We start from the raw sequence: 18,188 nt of genomic DNA on the forward strand, positions 1-18,188 counted from the left end.
GACATTATAACTCACTGAAGTCCTTCCCCTCCGCAAACCCCACCCACAAAATCTCCAGGAATTTCAAAGCACAGAGCTCACGACAATATCTGCATAGCAACTCCGGACTTCCTTGATGGTCTCTTCATCCAAGAACCAGTTAGGGCTTGTTACCGTTGTTACTCAGGTAACAATAAGTGATTTCAGCTCAGCAACGTAATGAGGCGCAGGAAGCCGGCATTCTTCAAAGCAAAGGATTTTATTTGGAGGTGAGGGTTCCAGCTCGGGCAGGAGAATCACGCTCTTCTAACCAAGCGCAAGAACTTTTATTCACAAACATCAAAGGGGCAGGTAAAGGGGGCAGGTAAGGGGCAGGTCCCTTACTGAACACCAATAAAGAAACATCAGTATAAAAGAGAGATACAATTACAACTTTTGTGAATGGGATCACAAAATCCCGCTGTCAAGCGTCTTCCCATGAGATCTCGCAATGGTGCTGAAAGGAGAGCAGATAAGGTCCATTCAGAGAATCTGGGTGGGCTCGCTACTGCACCCAGTTATCTACGTTATCAGATGGCTGTTTTCCTTCGGTTATGACCTGAGGCTCCCACGCCTCAGTCCTGCAACAAAAGAGAGTTCAAAACTGTCCAATAGTGGTCCCGACACGTTTTCCAACGGCTGGAACCTCTGGGTGCTGCTATCAGATTTTAATTTGCAAAACCAAAGGGGGTCTTTGTCTTCGCTAAGGAGTTGGCAGGGTGTTGGTCTAAGCTGCATTCCAGGGCTAACTTCCTTGTCCCTTAATATCAGCTTCTACAGGCTACTGCTTTTACTAACAAACACAAATATCAAGAATATCATTTCTAAACTTAAACATTAGGGAAACCTTAAGGAATAAACACATATACTTATAGGCAAGAATCTCCTAAATTAACAATAACAAAACCTTAAACTAGCTGGAGAACCTAGCTAAAATATAACCTTAAACAGTGGGCAAATCATAAATCCAACACAAAAGGGGCTTTCATTATATCCAAGAAGGGGCAAAGGCAAGAGGGAAATCATATAACATTGGCACAATCACATATATACGTTCTTTGTGAGCCTCGTGGAGGCTTCTGAACCACACAAGTCTCTGCGTCTTGACATGGAGCCAGTGTAGTCATGTAACTTGACTCAAGAAAATACTTTGGCTATTTTCTTGGGCGGTAACAGGCTGACCCTGTTTCCAAGATCTGACAAGCCTGGGCTATCCAGGTGAAACAATAGTATGATATATGTACGTATAGTGCCATCAAATCCCAGCCAGTTTATGAAGCCCAAGTATGGTTTTCAAGGTGAGAGACTAATAGAGGTGGTTTGCCATCACCGTCATCTGCACAACAATCCTTGTATTCCTTGGTGGTCTAATATCCAAATAATAACCAGGGCCAACCCTGCTTACCTTCTGAGATCTGGTGAGATCAGGATATCCTGGCCCATCCAGGTCAGAGCAATAGTATGTTACAAGTATTTATTTAAGGTGTTTTAAGAAGCAGTTGAGAAATCACTAAATGCTCCCCCCACATGAATTAATTCTCTATGCAGGAATTTAGCAAAACAAATAAATAGTAAAACTAGCCTGTCTATTCATACACATTTTGCCATCACTGTGTGTGTCTGGGATTTTTTAAAATTCTGTCTCTCTCTCTCACACATACAGAGACAAATATATTGTAGTGTTGGGATCAGTGTCTCTCTTTTTTTTTCTTCCACCCAGACAGTTATCAGGTTTCTGGCTGTCACTGAGACAAAAGACAGAGGATCTGTAGAGAAAGCAGGACTGTGCTTTATCTAATCTCTGGTCTGGAAGAAGTACCCCAGAGAGAAGTCTCATTGTACCTGGTCTTTAGCCATCAAATTGTTAATCAAGGGCTACCACCACCCCATTGATTAATTGGTGTGCCTTTAGCCACAAGCAGAACGCTCAGATTAGCATTTCCCAAACATGGAGTCCATGCCCATTTCTGGGAAGCTTCCATCATTTCCTGCTTGGAACTAACTGTCCCCAAAATCCAATTTAGACTCTTTCAGTTGCTCAGTAAACTTCACTTTCCTTGATCAGGCTAAGACTGCCTCCTAACAGGTTTTGTCCCCACCTGGGTGCCTCCCCTCTCGTCTTATTTAGAACTTTTTATTCTAGTGCCTTGGTGTACCTTTTTCTCTCTGTTTAGTTAAGTTACATACCTGAGCTCTCTCCAGGCCTGGGAAGAAAAGAACCTGACGGTTTTGTCTTTTCCATGCTGCCTCTCCAGTAACTGGGGAGAGAATCTTTTCCCATATTTGAGTCTTGCAATTTATATTTTGGGGGGCCCAGCACTACCCTTGTGTTTACAACTACTAAGCCCAAACCTGTTGCAATGAAACACAGATGTATCTATTACATTTGCAGTCTAGACACGTGTTGGGATTCAGACCTCCCTGGATTTGCAACTATAGTGAATTTCTTTCTGTGTCTTTTGGCCTCTTGGCATAATTTGCATAACATTTGGATACTTGGAGATACTGGCTCTCAAAGTGGACTTGTAGGGAGCAGCAGTGGCGTACTGGCTAAGAGCAGGTGCACTCTGATCTGGAGGAACTGGGTTTGATTCCCAGCTCTGCCGCTTTAGTTGTGGAGGCTTATCTGGGGAATTCAGATTAGTCTGTGCACTTTCACACATGCCAGCTGGGTGACCTTGGGCTAGTCACAGCTTTTCGGAGCTCTCTCAGCCCCACCCACCTCACAGGGTGTTTGTTGTGAGGGGGGAAGGGCAAGGAGTTTGTAAACCCCTTTGAGTCTCCTACAGGAGAGAAAGGGGGGATATAAAATATATTTTTTTTAAAGCACAACCACAAAATGGTAGCCAGGAAGTATTTTCGAGGGGCTTATACATAATGGGCCTTGAGCTATTGTCTTCTTGGATGGAACCATGTCTTGGATGGAACCATGGTTGGGCTTGGCCTGTCTTACTGACTATGCTTCATTTCTCTGATCCTTGCTATCTGCCTGCTTCAGGAAACCCAGCCTGGCAGGGGTGATGATGATACCACTGAGGCAGGCTACAGCAGGGGACAGTCCAGCCTGAAGGCCAAGCTTGCTGGAAGCAACAAGAGGATGGGCTTGCTGTAAGCTGGGAATGTCCCAGAAACCCAATAGCCCACTGGCTATTCTACTCAGTTTTGAGGAGGAGTCAAGAACCAGAGAAAGTTGAGGCAAGGACAGGAATAAGCAAAGGAAACAAATAATGAAGGTCACTGGACTCTTAGGCTTGGGATTGGCCGAGTAACCAGTTGAATCGAACCCAGACTGGGATTGAGTGCCAGTGGGGCAGGGGTAGAAATAGCAGAGGTTAAAAGGGAGATTCCCAATGACAGGAGGAGAAGCTAATAGCTGTGATAGTTGCTGTCTGAGGAGAAGAACAAGATGAAACAACCCCTTCTGCTTCCAATGCTAGAGAGGACTCAGGGCTGGTGGAAAGGGGGTGGAAAGGCAGCCAGATAAGATTGGTCAGGAGGCGAGCTGCACATACTCCCAACTTACCTCACAAGGTCTTTGTAAGGATAAAATGGAACAGGGAAGAATGACATAAGTTGTTTTGGGTCTCGACTGGGGAGAACGGTGAAATGTAAATGAAGTGAGTGAACAATAAATAAAATTAAAATATAACAACAACAATAATTAAGAGGATGTTAGGAAGGACATACTTTCCTGTAACAAAAGAAACAACTACCAGGACTTTATCATGGAGAAGAGACTAAATCTGAATATTTCTTAGCCATGACTAAGAATTTGGAGAAGTTAATGCCATTCTTTGCCCTGCCCTTGTTGATACTATTTGAGTCACACAAAAACATGTAGATCTCAATAATCGCTTTTAAGAAATGTTAAAGACAGCATTTATTTAGGGAAGGAATTCTGGCAAGAAATGTATTCTTTCTTTAAATTATAGATTTTTAAAATTAGTTAGAATGAAAAAAAAAACCCTTTCCAATACCCGCCTTAGGAATCCAAACACTTAGACAGCATTCTGCAGCAAATCAGCAATGCAATTTTATGTAGAATTCCTTGAGCTAAAACCCTTTGATTTCAATGGGCTTAGACTGGAGGAATGCCGAACAGGATTGCACTGTGTTCAAATCCTCTCAAAATCAATGAGCCACACAAGCAGATGTAAGTCCTTCACTGAACTGATTTAAACATATCAGCTGCTGATTGGTCAGTGCTGGGAAAAACAAACAGGTATAGTTGATAGCAGGGCACTGTCTTTAAAGGGCTCTTATTCTGTATACTGGCCAATGAATCAGTAGTATTTGCACACCTGCATGGCTGACAGGATATGCAAACACAGCGTAAGTATGGGCTGAACTGGTTACATGGATGTCCAGAACAGTGAACACTTCCATGTGATGTCCAGGATAGTGAGTCTTTTTTGGCTGCCATACAGAAATCAGCTCTCAATGAGATATGAGTGTGCTAAATTATGACGCAAATTGGATCCAGTTCTGGGCATTCCCGATAGAAACAGCATTCTCGTCCAAGATGAAATAGTGACGTTTTTACTTGGTTTCACCTCCCTCCCCTGCATTTCCACCACACATTTGGTAGCATATTTCCAATAAGTTTAAAAAAACACACCCAGTGGATATCTGTGACAAATGCTTTTTGCCTTAGGAAATTGCCTGTTTGCTAACCCTGTAATTGCAATGGACACACTTCAGCAAACACTGAAGAAATGCGTGTACTAAAAACAATAACACCTCCCCAATTTCGTGGAGCCACCCAGATTTTGTGAGCTAATTGTCCTTATTTGATGTGTTGTGAGTTTGGCTGAGTGCTTCCCCTCTGAGGCCTGATCTCTTCTGTCTTGGGATGGAAGGCAGGACTCTGCTTGTTCGGAGAGGCTCCTGTGATAGAACAGGTAAAGAATGCAGTAAGTAACTCTGAGGAAGTCCAGTTTTTTGGAATTTTGTGGTAAGTGCCGATGGGAGAACTGAGTTGGCAGTCCTTAAGGCGTTTAAAAACAAGGACTTTGACTCCTTGCCGTCTTCAGAAACTTGGCCAAGTGGTAACGGGACTGGAAAAGAGCAAAAAGAGAGACAAGTCAAACTATGAAAGAATGCAGTTTGTCAGAGTATAAGTTTTAGTTGCTCACTGAAGTTCAGCTGGAAAGCCAGCGTGGTATAGTAGAGAGATTGCTGGCATGGAAACTTGACTTTTAAGGCTGCCTATTCTGGCTTAGGAATGGTTTATCATTTACCTGCTGGGGGCAGGAGATCTCCCACCCCAGCTCCCATTGCTGGTGGCCAAATGGAAGGAAATAGTTGAGTTTCTTGCTACTCCTAGGGTGTTGTGATGTCACCTCTAGGTTTTCTCTGGAAGTAACATAATGCTGTTGTCTGCTGGCTGGCCACCCTTTTGAGGTAATTCTGCGTGGAGGGAGAGGTGGTGTGTGTTTCCTTCATAGAACTGGGAAGATGGGGTAGGGCTCTGTTGCCCAACTATGGGTTGAGGCTGTGTGATCATGGAGTGCTGGAGGTCAGGTAATAGGCCCGGCAAGGAAAATCTGCCCCTGCCCCCAGATGGTGTCCCAGAAGGGCCAATAGCAGGGAAGTGGGATAGTGGCTCAGGTCACAGGGAGGCTCACAGGCCTCCACTTAAAGCAGGTAAAGTCTCATGGAGGTGGCAACTTTGCTAGGGTGATGACATGGTGAGTACTGTTCCTTTCTCACTATGAGGTATCCAGAAAGAACAGCCTGAAATTAATGGAAGAATCTTGATAGGAGGTGGAGAACTAAGGTGAACCTTAATCCCTTCCCTGTCTGAGACTTCTGGAGAGTGGAAAGTGATGCCCCTGAAATCTGTGGCAGAAGCCAAGCAGAGGAGGAAACTGGGCAGAGTGCTGTGCCATTACATCTGCAAATGTGGGTCTTTGGGTGGTCCCCTCTGTCTATGCACTGAACATTCTTCTCACAACCTATTCAGGAATCCTACCTGCTCCAGCCTATTCAGGAATCCAAATTTGCAGCAAAGAGCACATCTAATTTGTCATTCCACCACTATAAACTGTGGTTTCTTGGAAACCTCAACATTCAAGTCACACATGCAGGAAGGAGGGAGACGGAGAGTGTGGGCAAGCTGAAAGATTTCTGAGGCTCATTCTCACAACAAATCATTTTTTAAACATCATGTGTTATATTGAGTCCATGGCTGCATCCAAATGTCACAAATAAACCTTCAGTTGTTTATGATGGGCATATGTATGATTGTTCTTCCTGCTTCCTCTTCCCTCCTATCTTTGTGCACAGAGTGCAGTTTAAGATATCCTGATTTCAGAAGTCGTCAATCCTGTTTTTCTTGATGTCCAAATGTGACCACTGGAGCAGGATTAAAACTATGATTTTCAGAGGGAACACTCCAATGTCTCCAGAGACCAGCATTCAAGCATCACAGCAAAGTCAGGTGGCACATCCCGCCTCCCCCACCCCGCCCTCACAAAAGAATTCTTCACACATTCAGCACGTGGGGTGAGTGAAGCAAAGCAACAGGCACAACCATTAACAGTGTTTGTTTATGTTATTTGAATAGAGCCTGCACTTTTCTGACTTTATTTTGGACCAGTAGATTGGGTCACCTTGCCCTTGCCCTGGAGTCCACAGAAAGTTGGGCTTTTAGTATGATTGGCTCCACTTTTTTACACAGCCTTTAATAAAATGAAAATCGCACACAGAAAAGAAGTGCTCATTCTGCAAAATCCATTTTATGCTCCAGCAACAATTAGTATTGAAAGGAAACGATATATCTGGGAAATCCAATGGCTTCAGAATCCTCAAGGGTTCATTAAACAGGATAAGAAGCCTTTGTCTTGAGTCTGACGGAGATTTGCTCAAAGCTGCATCTTCTGTGCCAAGAAAAGGAGACGACACATTCATTAAAAAGTAAGTCTCTCAATGGCCAGTAGCCATATCAGGTGTGTGAAACTGATACACTGAGAGGCAATTTATCTTGGGATACCAGTAGCTTGAGGCGGGATTTAACAGTTACTGCTGTCATTGCCCTATTTGTAGAACTTGCTGGTTGACCACTGTGGGGAAAATAGATGACTAGTTGCTTCAGTTCTTAACTAGCCAATTCCATAATCCTCAGTCAGTGAGAATGGAGCAGGCTCCCTGTATCCATACACCCAATCATTCAGCTGCACACTAGACTCCATTTTGATAGTGGGGGTTTGATTGAATAAATTGAAGAAGAAGAAGAGTTTTGATTTATATCCCCCCTTTCTCTCCTGTAGGAGACTCAAAGGGGCTTACAAACTCCTTTCCCTTTCCCCCTCACAACAAACACCCTGTGAGGTGGGTGGGGCTGAGAGAGCTCCAGAAAGCTGTGACTAGCCCAAGGTCACCCAGCTAGTGTTTGTGGGAGTGCACAGGCTAATCTGAATTCCCCAGATAAGCCTCCACAGCTCAGGCGGCAGAGCAGGGAATCAAAACCGGTTCCTCCAGATTAGAATGCACCTGCTCTTAGCCACTATGCCACTGCTACCCACTGCTTTAGTTGCTTTCCTTATGGATTATACTGGACAGATTTCACATGCTTGAAAGGCAGCTGTTATACTAACATATCTAAAAATGCTTCTTTCTAGAGATTATTTTTCATGCTTTTATTTTTGCTACTGTTCAATGGATTATTAGGCTCTTTACTGGCTGAATGCAGCAACTCCCAGAATTGTACATGTGACTTCTGATTATAGTTGCATAAGTTCCCTTTTGAATATTGGTTTATCTTCTACTACTCTGCAAACAAAACCTGTTACTCCCTGCTAAGATTGCATTAAAGTACATGACCCCTGTTCTGGCATACAACTGACAGCAGAAAGCGAAGTGCCGTGTACCTAGTATTTTAAAGTGAAGTGTTGCTGTTACTACTGAATTAGCAAAATGGTCATTGTTATCAGAGCCTATGCACAGACAGAGACTTATATACTAGAGAGGCCCCTGAACGACTTGCATTGTACCAGATTACCCATCAACAGAGATTGTTCATTTTGTTCTCAGCATAACACTGGTTATAGCAGTTTCTGGTTTTCCTTGGAATGGACAATGTCTACTTTGAAAACATGACTAAACTCAGAGACGGCATTTATGTGGGAGTTCAGCATATTCCCCCCCCAAGACACAGGGAATCCACCTATCCAGTTTCCTCCTGCTAGCATAGCTCCATCCCGGTTCTTGGGCCTTATCCCCATTAGTTGTTTACAATGAATCCTGCCACCAAATGCTATATTTTTTCCTTTGAGTTCCATATTTTTCCCCCTTCAATTTGGTTCTGGAAACATTTCCCCTTCATTTTTCCTCTATTGTTTTCCCAAGCACTTTAACCATGATTTTTCCCCTACCCATTTCCAAGCCAGATTCACTTGAGTGCATAAATGGTCTTTATTTCTCTGCTCATCAAACATCTGGCCCTTATCCATGCCCCTGTGTAGCTGACCAAACTCCCCTTCAGCCATTTTCTCTTCAAAAGGATTGTATTTTTCCCCCTCTTTGTCATATCAAACTAGTAATGTAACATTGATGCAGAGATAAAAAGCAGGGATAATTAACAGCTTTATCAGTTTCATCTAGAGTTTGCCATGTTAATTTTGAGCTATGGATACAAAGAAGCAGGCTGATTGGATCAGCTTTGTCAGTTTCATATAAAATTGCTGATGTATGGTGTATGTCAAATTTCAACATAGAAACACATGTATAGACACATTATATGGGCAGGAAGCTGTGCATTTTCAAACCTCCCAGTCACACTGGTGGCTTTGTGCTGCTGTTACTGCCTTGTGGCTGCCATTCTCCCACCCTGTACCACCAGAGGATTTTTGCCATTTTAAAAAAGTATTTTCTTATTGGTATAGCAATATAGCAACTATCTTTTTAACGCAGTAGGCAAAAAGTCCTTTGGTGATGTTGGGGAGTAGAAATGACAACCACTAAAAGGCACCCAACAGTATGTCCAGTTTTTCTCTGAGGATTCTTTCACTACTGCTGTGAATGCCATTTATCCCAGCCAGGTTGCTTTCATAACATTTTTTAAACATACATATACACAATATAAGTACATCTAAATGCACTTGTTGCCCATTTGTTTCCTGGGCACAATTCAGAGGGCTATTCTTACTTTTAGGGTCCTAAGTGACTTGGAGTCAAGGTACCTGAAGGATTGCCTCTTTGTCCAGCCCACCAGCTAAGATCTTGCTCAAAAGCCCTCCTCTTTCTGTGCCCCTTCAGGGGTGAAGCAGGGAGCAACTGGAGACAAAGCTTTTCCAGGCATGGCAATTCATCTACAAAACATACAGCTTGCCTGGAGCCTGTGCTATTCTCTTTCAGCTGCCAGGACAAAACATTCCTTGTTTCCTAATCTTTTAATTAAGAAGTTGATTCTTATGCTATTTAATTTTTATAGTCTGATTTTTAGTCTGAAAACTGCTAAAATTAATCTTAAACTGCTTAATATTTTTACAGTCTGGTTGGTTTTTTATGCTGGATTTTCATTAACAACGTTTATGGTGCTTATGTTTCTATTATGTTTTATTTTGTAGGCCACTTTGGGCAAGTCCCTTGGAGAGGCAGCATAGAAATTCACCAAACAAATAATTAAATTATGGAAGTACAATAAACCAGCATGAAACGTATTTATGCTCTGTGCAAATATATTCTTGTGCTGGGCAACAGAATAAGATTGTGAAGATCTTGAAAATCCCTTCTTATATATGCACTGATGACCATATTCTCATAAACGCTGAGTGCTCCACTTCTCTTCTTCGGTTCTATTTTTAATAGCTTCCTCTTTGCAATTACATTCTTTCTGTTTTCAGTTTCCTTAAGGTTGTTTAATGTTTTGTGTCAAGCCAGGCAGTTTTTTAGCCTTTACTTCCTCAGTTGGCTGCAGTCAATCACAGTTTAGCATCTCTCAACCTTGTTATGTTGAGCATTCTAAATGGAATGAATCTCATTTTAGGGGTCTTGCCAACCTACAGATGGGACCAGGAGTAAGGATGCCAGCCTCCAGGTGGGACCTGGGAATCCCCCAAATGACAGCTCATCCCTAGACCACAGAGATCAGCTGGACTCTATGTCATTGCCCCCCACTGAGGTCTTCCCCAGGCTCCATCTCCAAAACTCCAGGAGTTTCCCAACCTGGATCTGGTACCCTATTCCCCATCCTCCACCAATGGCGGGGATGGGGGGTGGGGGACAGGACCTGGCAACATTAGCCTGGAGATCTCTTTGAATTACAACAAGCCACCAGATTCCAGAGATCAGTCCCCCTGGAAGAAATAGCTCCTTTTGAGGGTGGACTTGATGACCATAACCTGCTGAGTTCCCTTCCCTTCATTCCCAAAATTTCATTGTCCTCATGCTCTACTACTATCAAGTTTTCAGGAAGTTCTTAATCTGGGGAAGTTAGGGTTTGAGGAAAGAAGGGATCTCAGTGGGATATTATGCCATAGAGTCCACCCTCCAAAGCAGCCGTTTTCTCCTGGGGATCTGATCTTTGTAATCAGGAGATCAGTTGTCATGCCAGGAGATTAGCCCCGCCCCCTCCTGATCAGGAACACTTCTTTTTCAAACATTCCTGATGAAATATTCCTGTGCAATAAACGCCATACTCACAAACTAGAGTATGCATAGGCGCAGGGGTGAAGCCTGTGCACCCATGACTTCTTCTCATCAACATACATTCATTTCATCATCTGTAATGTCATCTATATAGGGCTATAGCATAGAACTGCTATAGTGTATTTTACTGAATTTTAATGGTTTATTGTTATATTGTATTTATGAGATCTTATATTGTATTTGTTTTATGTCTCATTGTACACCGCCCAGAGCCCTTTGGGGTTGGGCGGTCTATCAAGACCAATGAATAAGTAAGTAAGTAAGTAAGTAAGTAAGTAAGTAAGTAAGTAAGTAAGTAAGTAAGTAAGTAAGTAAGTAAGTAAGTAAACAAACAAACAAACAAACAAACAAACAAACAAACAAACAAACAAACAAAACAACAACAACAACAACAACTATTACTAGCTAGAGAATGCTATTTTACATTTCCAGTTAATGGCACAAATTATTGAAACATTTTGTTGACAATTGGAAGAATCTGTGCAATTGTGGTCAGCTATTAAGGAAATGGTTTTACTTTACTGAGAAAACATGGTATATGGTATAGGCAAGTAGTTATAGCTACACAATATTAGCTCAAAATATAAGAAGAAGTAAGCAGGATGTATATTAAACTGCAGGCATGTATGCGAGAGCCATTCAATCACAATGAACGTCTTTTGTAAAGAATGCTTCACACATGGCACGTTTTCAATATGGAAGTCATACAGGAACTGACTCTGATTTATCTGTACAATGCTACATACAGGTAATATACTACACACACATGAGCTTAACTAGCTTTGGAAAATCTTTGACAAGAGGCAGCTTCTATGTCCATGTAGATTTGCCTAGGTTGTCCCGATTTTGTCAGACCTCAAAAGATAAGCAGGGTCAACCCTGGTTAGTACTTGGATGGGAGACCACCAAGGAAGTTCGGGGTTGCCATTCTGAGGCAGGCAGTGGCCAGCCACCTCTTTTCATCACTCGCCTTGAAAACCCTAGACATTTACCACAAGTTGGCTGCAACTTGGCAGCACTTACTACCACAGGGTTTTCCCACTGATCAGAGATAATTTGTTTGGGTGGGGATTTTCTCAGACACTTGTCTCTTGAGAGGACCTATTATGAAGCTTGGAGTAGGACTGTAGCATGGCCTCACTTCAGAGCTTTTCTGGGGTGTGTTACTTGGAATATAAGTTTGTTACTACTGTGGCACTGAGAGTATACATAAAATTCCTCACATTACCCTGGGCAATAGGTTAGAAGACTATTCTTTTTTTACTACACAGTAAAAGGAAGGACTTTTCCCCTTTGAGAAAGAGCTTATGAACATGGACATTTAACTGAAATGTTAAAAACATAGCTGGCTAATTGTGCATTTTAGAAATTTGCTTGAAGGCTATCCTTACCTTTCTGAACACAGTGGTTTAATAAAGGCGCCAAGGTCTTCCGCACAGGTATAAGGTCTTTTACTTTGGGTTGTTCTAGGGTTGCCTGCAGAAAATGTTTCCCTGCAAATTACGACAGGGAACAAAGGACATTAATTGAGTTTGTTGCAAAAAGATATTCTTCTTGATATATGGACAGGGGTAGTGAATCAAAATGATGATGGTGGGAAAGTAAATGTCCACACAGAAACTGCCAGCCCTTTCCTCCTGCCTCTTTTTAACAGCAGGTCAGTAGATCTGTGTATGGAATACTGTTTCGGCATGTGGATTATATAGTCACTTGACAGGGGTCTTTGTATACAGCAGAAGAAAGACTTCTTTACTAGCAACTGCGCAGGTTTTAATAGTCTGTTAAAAAGAGCTTGTATTTGAAATGCACTGAGTTTGAGTTTCAACAGGTTGCTTTTCAAAGCAATACTTTAAAGTAACTGATTCCTAGCACCCATTGTAACTCACTCACATCTTGTTTTTCCCACTCACTGGTGCTGTCTACCATTTTGTTTGAAATGGCTGTTCCCGTTTCTGTGGAACAATACGTTTGTTGCTTACGGAGATATTGATTACCATTTGTAAAGAAGACGCCCAATTCATAACACCTGAGCACAAAGTCTTATTGAGTGACTAGTATGGGAAAATAAGCGAGCATGTTCCACTACGACTTTATTTTTATTTTCCTCAAAAGGATAATTCTGGCATAAGAGGACAGACACTGACCACCAAGTCTGTGCTAGACATTGATATTGTCTGGGAGTATTTGACCCCCACATTCTAAAGGTCTAATTTACAGAACTTAAGAAGGCATAACAAATTCCATGGCAGCACTGGGGTGTGTATCTTTTTGCATGCAATGAACACATGACCTGTCTTCTGTGACTGAGTGGTACAGCGTGTGCTAGGTATGCAGAAAGTCACATGTCCAGTTCCTGGTATCTCCAGTTAAAGGGTTAGATCCTGAGAGTCTGGAGAACAGCTACCAATTTGAGAAGACAATATTGAACAGACGGTCTGACTCGAGATAAGGCAGCTTCATGAGTTCATGAATGTTCATGTACCCAGCTTTTGCTGCAGAATATCATGCACACAGGGAATCCTGATAATGACTTGCATCTAGCAATGTACAAGTGAAAGCATAAATAGATTTAGCACAGTTCTGCTTGCGCGAGATCTCATACAACTGCTAGGCCCCCCCCCCCCCCAATATTTTATAGTGGCTGGAAATTGTTTGAACAAGAGTAAAATTTGTGTTGGATTATTCCATAGTATGCAGAACTCACTGTTGAAGCTTGCAGGAATTTCCATTGCAACTTTTCAAACTATTCGTTGAAGGAATTCATGAAGGAAAGCCAAGAGAAACTACTTACTCCAGTAGTAAGGCAAGTGGAACTCATAATTGTTACAGTTCAGACCACATCAGGCATTTAAGCATGAATAAACGCCATTTCTAAAAAAAAAATACACCACAATCTATTCCAGATGCCTCAGTAGTAGGAGTCCTCTCCAGAGTGAAAGAATAAATGATGACAGCTCTACAAATAGATGACGAGGGTAACACAGTGGAAGACCCTCCTACCTTCTTCTTACTTCTATTAGAGAATGTACAGAGCACATCTTTGCAATAAATCCTGTCTATAACATTTTTGCATATATATACATCTTTGTCTATAAATCTTTGCAATAAATCCTGTCTATAACATTTTAGAAAATGCACATATGCATTATTTTCTCATTAATTCAAATTATTGTAACTTATTGTAACTTTGCTAATGATCTTGAGGAACCTGCATCTGTAGCACAGTGGTGAGCATGAGTATGGTCTCATTGCCTTGGTCCTCTATTGGAATGGTGGCAACCAGCTTTTTTGTGTTGGAGAAATGGGGAGGACACCACTGCAAATGATTATGCTGATGTTTATGGGATCTACTCAGCCAAAGGCATATGGTACATATTGGGAAAGGCAAAGTGAAACAGCTGGCTGGATCCAACTGATCCTGCTCCCATGCAAACACCATGGGAGACGAACCTGTTTACTTTTCCTGCCTCGCTGCCTGCAGCCAATCAGAACGTCGGAAAAACAGGACATTTCGCACATGTGCGACAATGTTGGCAAGGAAATGAAACTAAACTGGGGCCATGCACAATCACCTGGAGTTCTTCCTCCTGGCCTGATAACGCTGACAGGCTGCTGTGCAGAGGGAGAAACTGAGATACAAACATCCAGGTATGTATGATCCCAGTTTCCCCCCGGGATATTACGTCTGTCTGGAAAACGCTGCAGAATAATGCACTTTCAATCCACGTCCATAATTGTCTGCTATTCCACACAGTAAAATTCAGCTGCTAAGTGGATTGAAAGTTGATTGAAAGTGCATTATTCTGCATGTGCAGAAGGGGTCAATGCAACAGTGCAAGATCTCTTCTGCCTGCATCACCATAATTGATGTCATGTGTCACTGCACTGATCTAGCAATCCCCCCAAACTCTTTTTTCCTCACATTATTTCCTGATGTTCCATCAGGTAACAGCTGGCAATGAGGGAAGCCTATACCAGAAGCAAGTTTAAGAACGCTGTGACCATTTCCAAGATGACTATTATGAATTTCGATTATGTCTGCAGTTTCTGTGATTCTTTCCATCACTACCTACTAGGGAGCCAGTGTGGCACAGCAGGTGCAGTGTTGTCCTAGGATCTCAGAGACCCAGGTTCAAATCTGCCACGACAGTGGTCTGTTTGTGGCAGGCATACTTTATCAGTCACTAAGTTAGGAGTTTCAGAATTGCCCACTGGCTTGCAGATTCAATGATACATTCAAATCAAGCTTGCTGAGTGACCTGGGGCCAGTCACATACTCTCAGCTTAGCCTACCTCAAAAGGTATTTGTGAGGATAAAATGGAGGAGAGGAGAATTAAGTACCGTATATACTCACGTATAAGCTGAGTTTTTCAGCCCTGTTTAAAGGCTGAGAAAAGCCCCCTCGGCTTATACGGGAGCCACCATTTTCTATCCATCACAAGGAGGCTGGGGGCGGGGCTGGGACAACCTCCCTGCCCCCCGGAAGCTACTTGCTGCTGCCCTCCTCCTCGGATGACGGGGAACCCCGAGGCACCCTGGACTTCATCAAACCCCGGGCTTCGTCAAACCCCGGGAGGCAGAGGGAGCTCCTTATTTGGGCAGTGACTCCCCCTGTTGTCACTGCCCAAATAAGGAGCTCCCTCTGCCTCCTGGCTTCCCACCCTCGGCTTATACCTGAGTCAATAAGTTTTCCTAGGTTTGGGCGGTAAACTTAGGTGCCTTGGCTTATACACAGGTCGGCTTATACACGAGTATATACGGTATGATGTTTTGGAAGAAAGGTGAGATATAAATGAAGCAGATAAATATGGTAAACTGGACAAAGCAGTAACATAAAGTAATGCAACATTAAAAAGTTCAAGAGAAATGAATGGTAAATCACATTATATACTGAAACATAAGATTAAACTGTACTTATAATGCAGTAACAGCCACACAATTATGTCTCAAGAAAGGACATATATGAGTGGAAGAGAACCAGTGACAGCTTAGACCTCATTATAGTAATGCATCCTTCTGAAGAGACAAGCCACTGTTCATTTTAATAAGGGTTTGGCTCTTCAGCATGAGCCCTATAACCAAAGCTGTGGCCGCAACATACACATTCTTTTTGTAGTATCTATGTCCATAGGTTGGACCCCACCCCGAAACTACATAGTGAAAAAAGTACCTGATGGAGCATTAGGCAGGCGAGGAAGATAGGGAGGGCAAAACAAGACACGACTGGATCTTTCCGGAAACAATCCATCTACCAGTTTATTATCAGAAGGCATGACTGTCCAGATTTTATGTGTAAGTATTTGGTTAGCGTCAATTTCCCAAGTGTTGTCCAAAGTTTGTTGGCTGTTCCTTTGTTCTGACAAATTGTGTTCGCTTCTGCTTTTTTGAGAGCAATGTGCAAAATGGCGGGCATCTGTACCCAAACTCATAGAAGTTGTCATAGGAGAGGACGTTAAAAAAGGATGATTCACAGTAATGGGTGGGAGGCTTTGGGCTCTTATTGGCGGAAGGCTACAACAGTCTGGTGGGCTATTTTCTGAGATGAGGTACTTCTTAGTGTCTGTGCTTCTTCGTTTCAAGTCTACAGCCACGACACACTCCTCAGAAGAGCCTTTGTAGCTTGCATCCATAATGCAGTCAAATGTCGTGATGATGTCATCGACTTCCGAGCTCTCTTCCCTCAGAGTTCTGTCTCTGGTTTTGTCTTTCTGGTTTGCCTTCTGATCGTTCTTTTTATTTTTGCAGGAGAAGATTTGGTTAAGCATACTGAATCGACTTTCTTTCTTTGAGAATTTATTGTTCTGGGGGGAAACTTGATGAACTAGCTCTAGCCTTTTGGGAAATAAACAAAATCCATGGTGAGAAAAGAAAAATGCAATCATTTAGAATCTCAGCAGAGATGTGAATGTACATATTTAAAAGCCAGTGTGACTTAGAGCTTTGGGAGAACCAGGTTCAAATCCCACTCAGCCACGAGAGTCCAACTGTGGCCCTTTCCACACAAACCCCTGAAAACATTTGCAAAATTTTTGCAATCCCCCTGTTTGTCCATACTTACCCCTTCAAAACAAATCCTGTTTTTACCCCTTCAAAACAAATCTCAATTTTGGGATCGTTTGGGGGGCGGGGGTTTTTTTTGATTCTCAGTGGATTTGATACTATGTTGCTTTGAAGCCTAGGCCCATTCCGCGCGGGCCAATAAACCCAGGGCAACAACAGGATAAAATCCATTTTGGAGAGCAACTTCACACGGTTCCCATCCCAACGCGAATCCGCTCCATGTTTTCCCCCACCCAAATGGGTTATTTGAGAATCGCACTATCCATGATTCTTTAGTTGTACCGTGAAAAGCACATTTTTTGGCAGCGCTTCCCTTTCCCCCCAGTCTCTACCTCTTAGGTGCAGAGGAGGAAGTTCAGAGACTGCAAAGAGGCAAGGGAAACATTTTAAAGAGATACACACAGCAAGTCATACGAAAGAGTCACTAAAATAGAGGATGTATTTAAAACATTTTGAGGCTAGAAATAATTTTTTAAGGGCGGGGGGGACTATGAGACCTCCTAGGATAAAATGTTTTATTTCCTGCCTCAAAATGTCTTATTTTGGTTATGCGGAAAGGGCCACTGACTCCCAGCCAAACCTTCTTTATAGGATTGTAGTGAGGATAATGGGAAGAATTATGTTGTAAGCTGGTCTGGGTCCCTATTAGACCCCTAAAATACTATATAAAAAGATCAAATATGAATTGTGTCTTAATAAGTAGTGCCCTACATTGCGGAATGTAAAAGTCCATACACTAAATAAGGTGATAGAAACAGCTGCATTTGGATGGTTCACTTTGTACACCTAATATGGGATTATAATTAGTTTGCAACCAGCAAACCTCATAGCAGATTGGGCTCGCTCTCCTAAAACCCCTAATTTTCTTTTTCAAGGAAAATAAACCAAACAGTCATCTTAGGCTAAGACAATGTGGCTTCAGCGGCTCATCGAGATGGCTCTTCTGGCAACTCCTTACAGGAAATGTAGTTTGCTGTGATTTTATTGAAAAAACACAGCTTAAGTATTTTCGTTCTTGCACTCTTCAGCACAGGAAACAATGCTAATTATTAACAGGAAGGAGGGCAAGGGAAAAGAAGCAAGACATATAAAAACCACTGGGGGAAAGATAAGTGAAATTTTTGGTTTCATTCATTCATTCATTCATTTGTCCACCAGTTTTCATTTTATTTGTCCACCAGTTTGGAGAGGCATAAATGAATTAAACTAGAGTGTATGTTTAGGGTATGAACTCTTAGAGATGGTTCAGAAGTGACAACAGGTCAAAACTTGTAGTCTGGATCTTTGCCTATCGGGGCTGCTAAAACCATGGAAGAACCACATCAACAAACTCTTAGTATCTATTATATATCAGCCACTAACTTAGGGAACCCTTTCTTGGCCACTCAAAGAGGCAGTTTTTCATCCACTACTTACGGAAAAGTAATGTGACTAATTATCACCCAGTCTCTCATCTGAC

The 18,188-nt window shown here is 42.4% G+C and overlaps 1 protein-coding gene across 2 annotated transcripts in view; it reads right to left on the minus strand.

Moving 5' to 3' along the window:
* Positions 1–3,773: 3,773 nt before the first annotated feature.
* The window catches only part of ANKRD55 (ankyrin repeat domain 55), a 39,206-nt gene continuing 24,791 nt past the window's right edge, over positions 3,774–18,188 (minus strand). For both annotated transcript variants that reach the window (XM_048504713.1, XM_048504712.1), the window contains 3 exons: positions 15,840–16,501; positions 12,060–12,161; positions 3,774–5,075 (listed from right to left, as the gene is read on the minus strand). In XM_048504713.1, the coding sequence (XP_048360670.1) occupies positions 4,795–5,075; positions 12,060–12,161; positions 15,840–16,501 (1,045 nt within the window). In that variant the 3' untranslated portion in view covers positions 3,774–4,794. The remainder of the gene's footprint in view (positions 5,076–12,059; positions 12,162–15,839; positions 16,502–18,188) is intronic.

Source organism: Sphaerodactylus townsendi, linkage group LG07 (assembly GCF_021028975.2).
Source record: "Sphaerodactylus townsendi isolate TG3544 linkage group LG07, MPM_Stown_v2.3, whole genome shotgun sequence".
In the NCBI taxonomy this organism is placed as follows: Eukaryota; Metazoa; Chordata; class Lepidosauria; order Squamata; family Sphaerodactylidae; genus Sphaerodactylus; species Sphaerodactylus townsendi.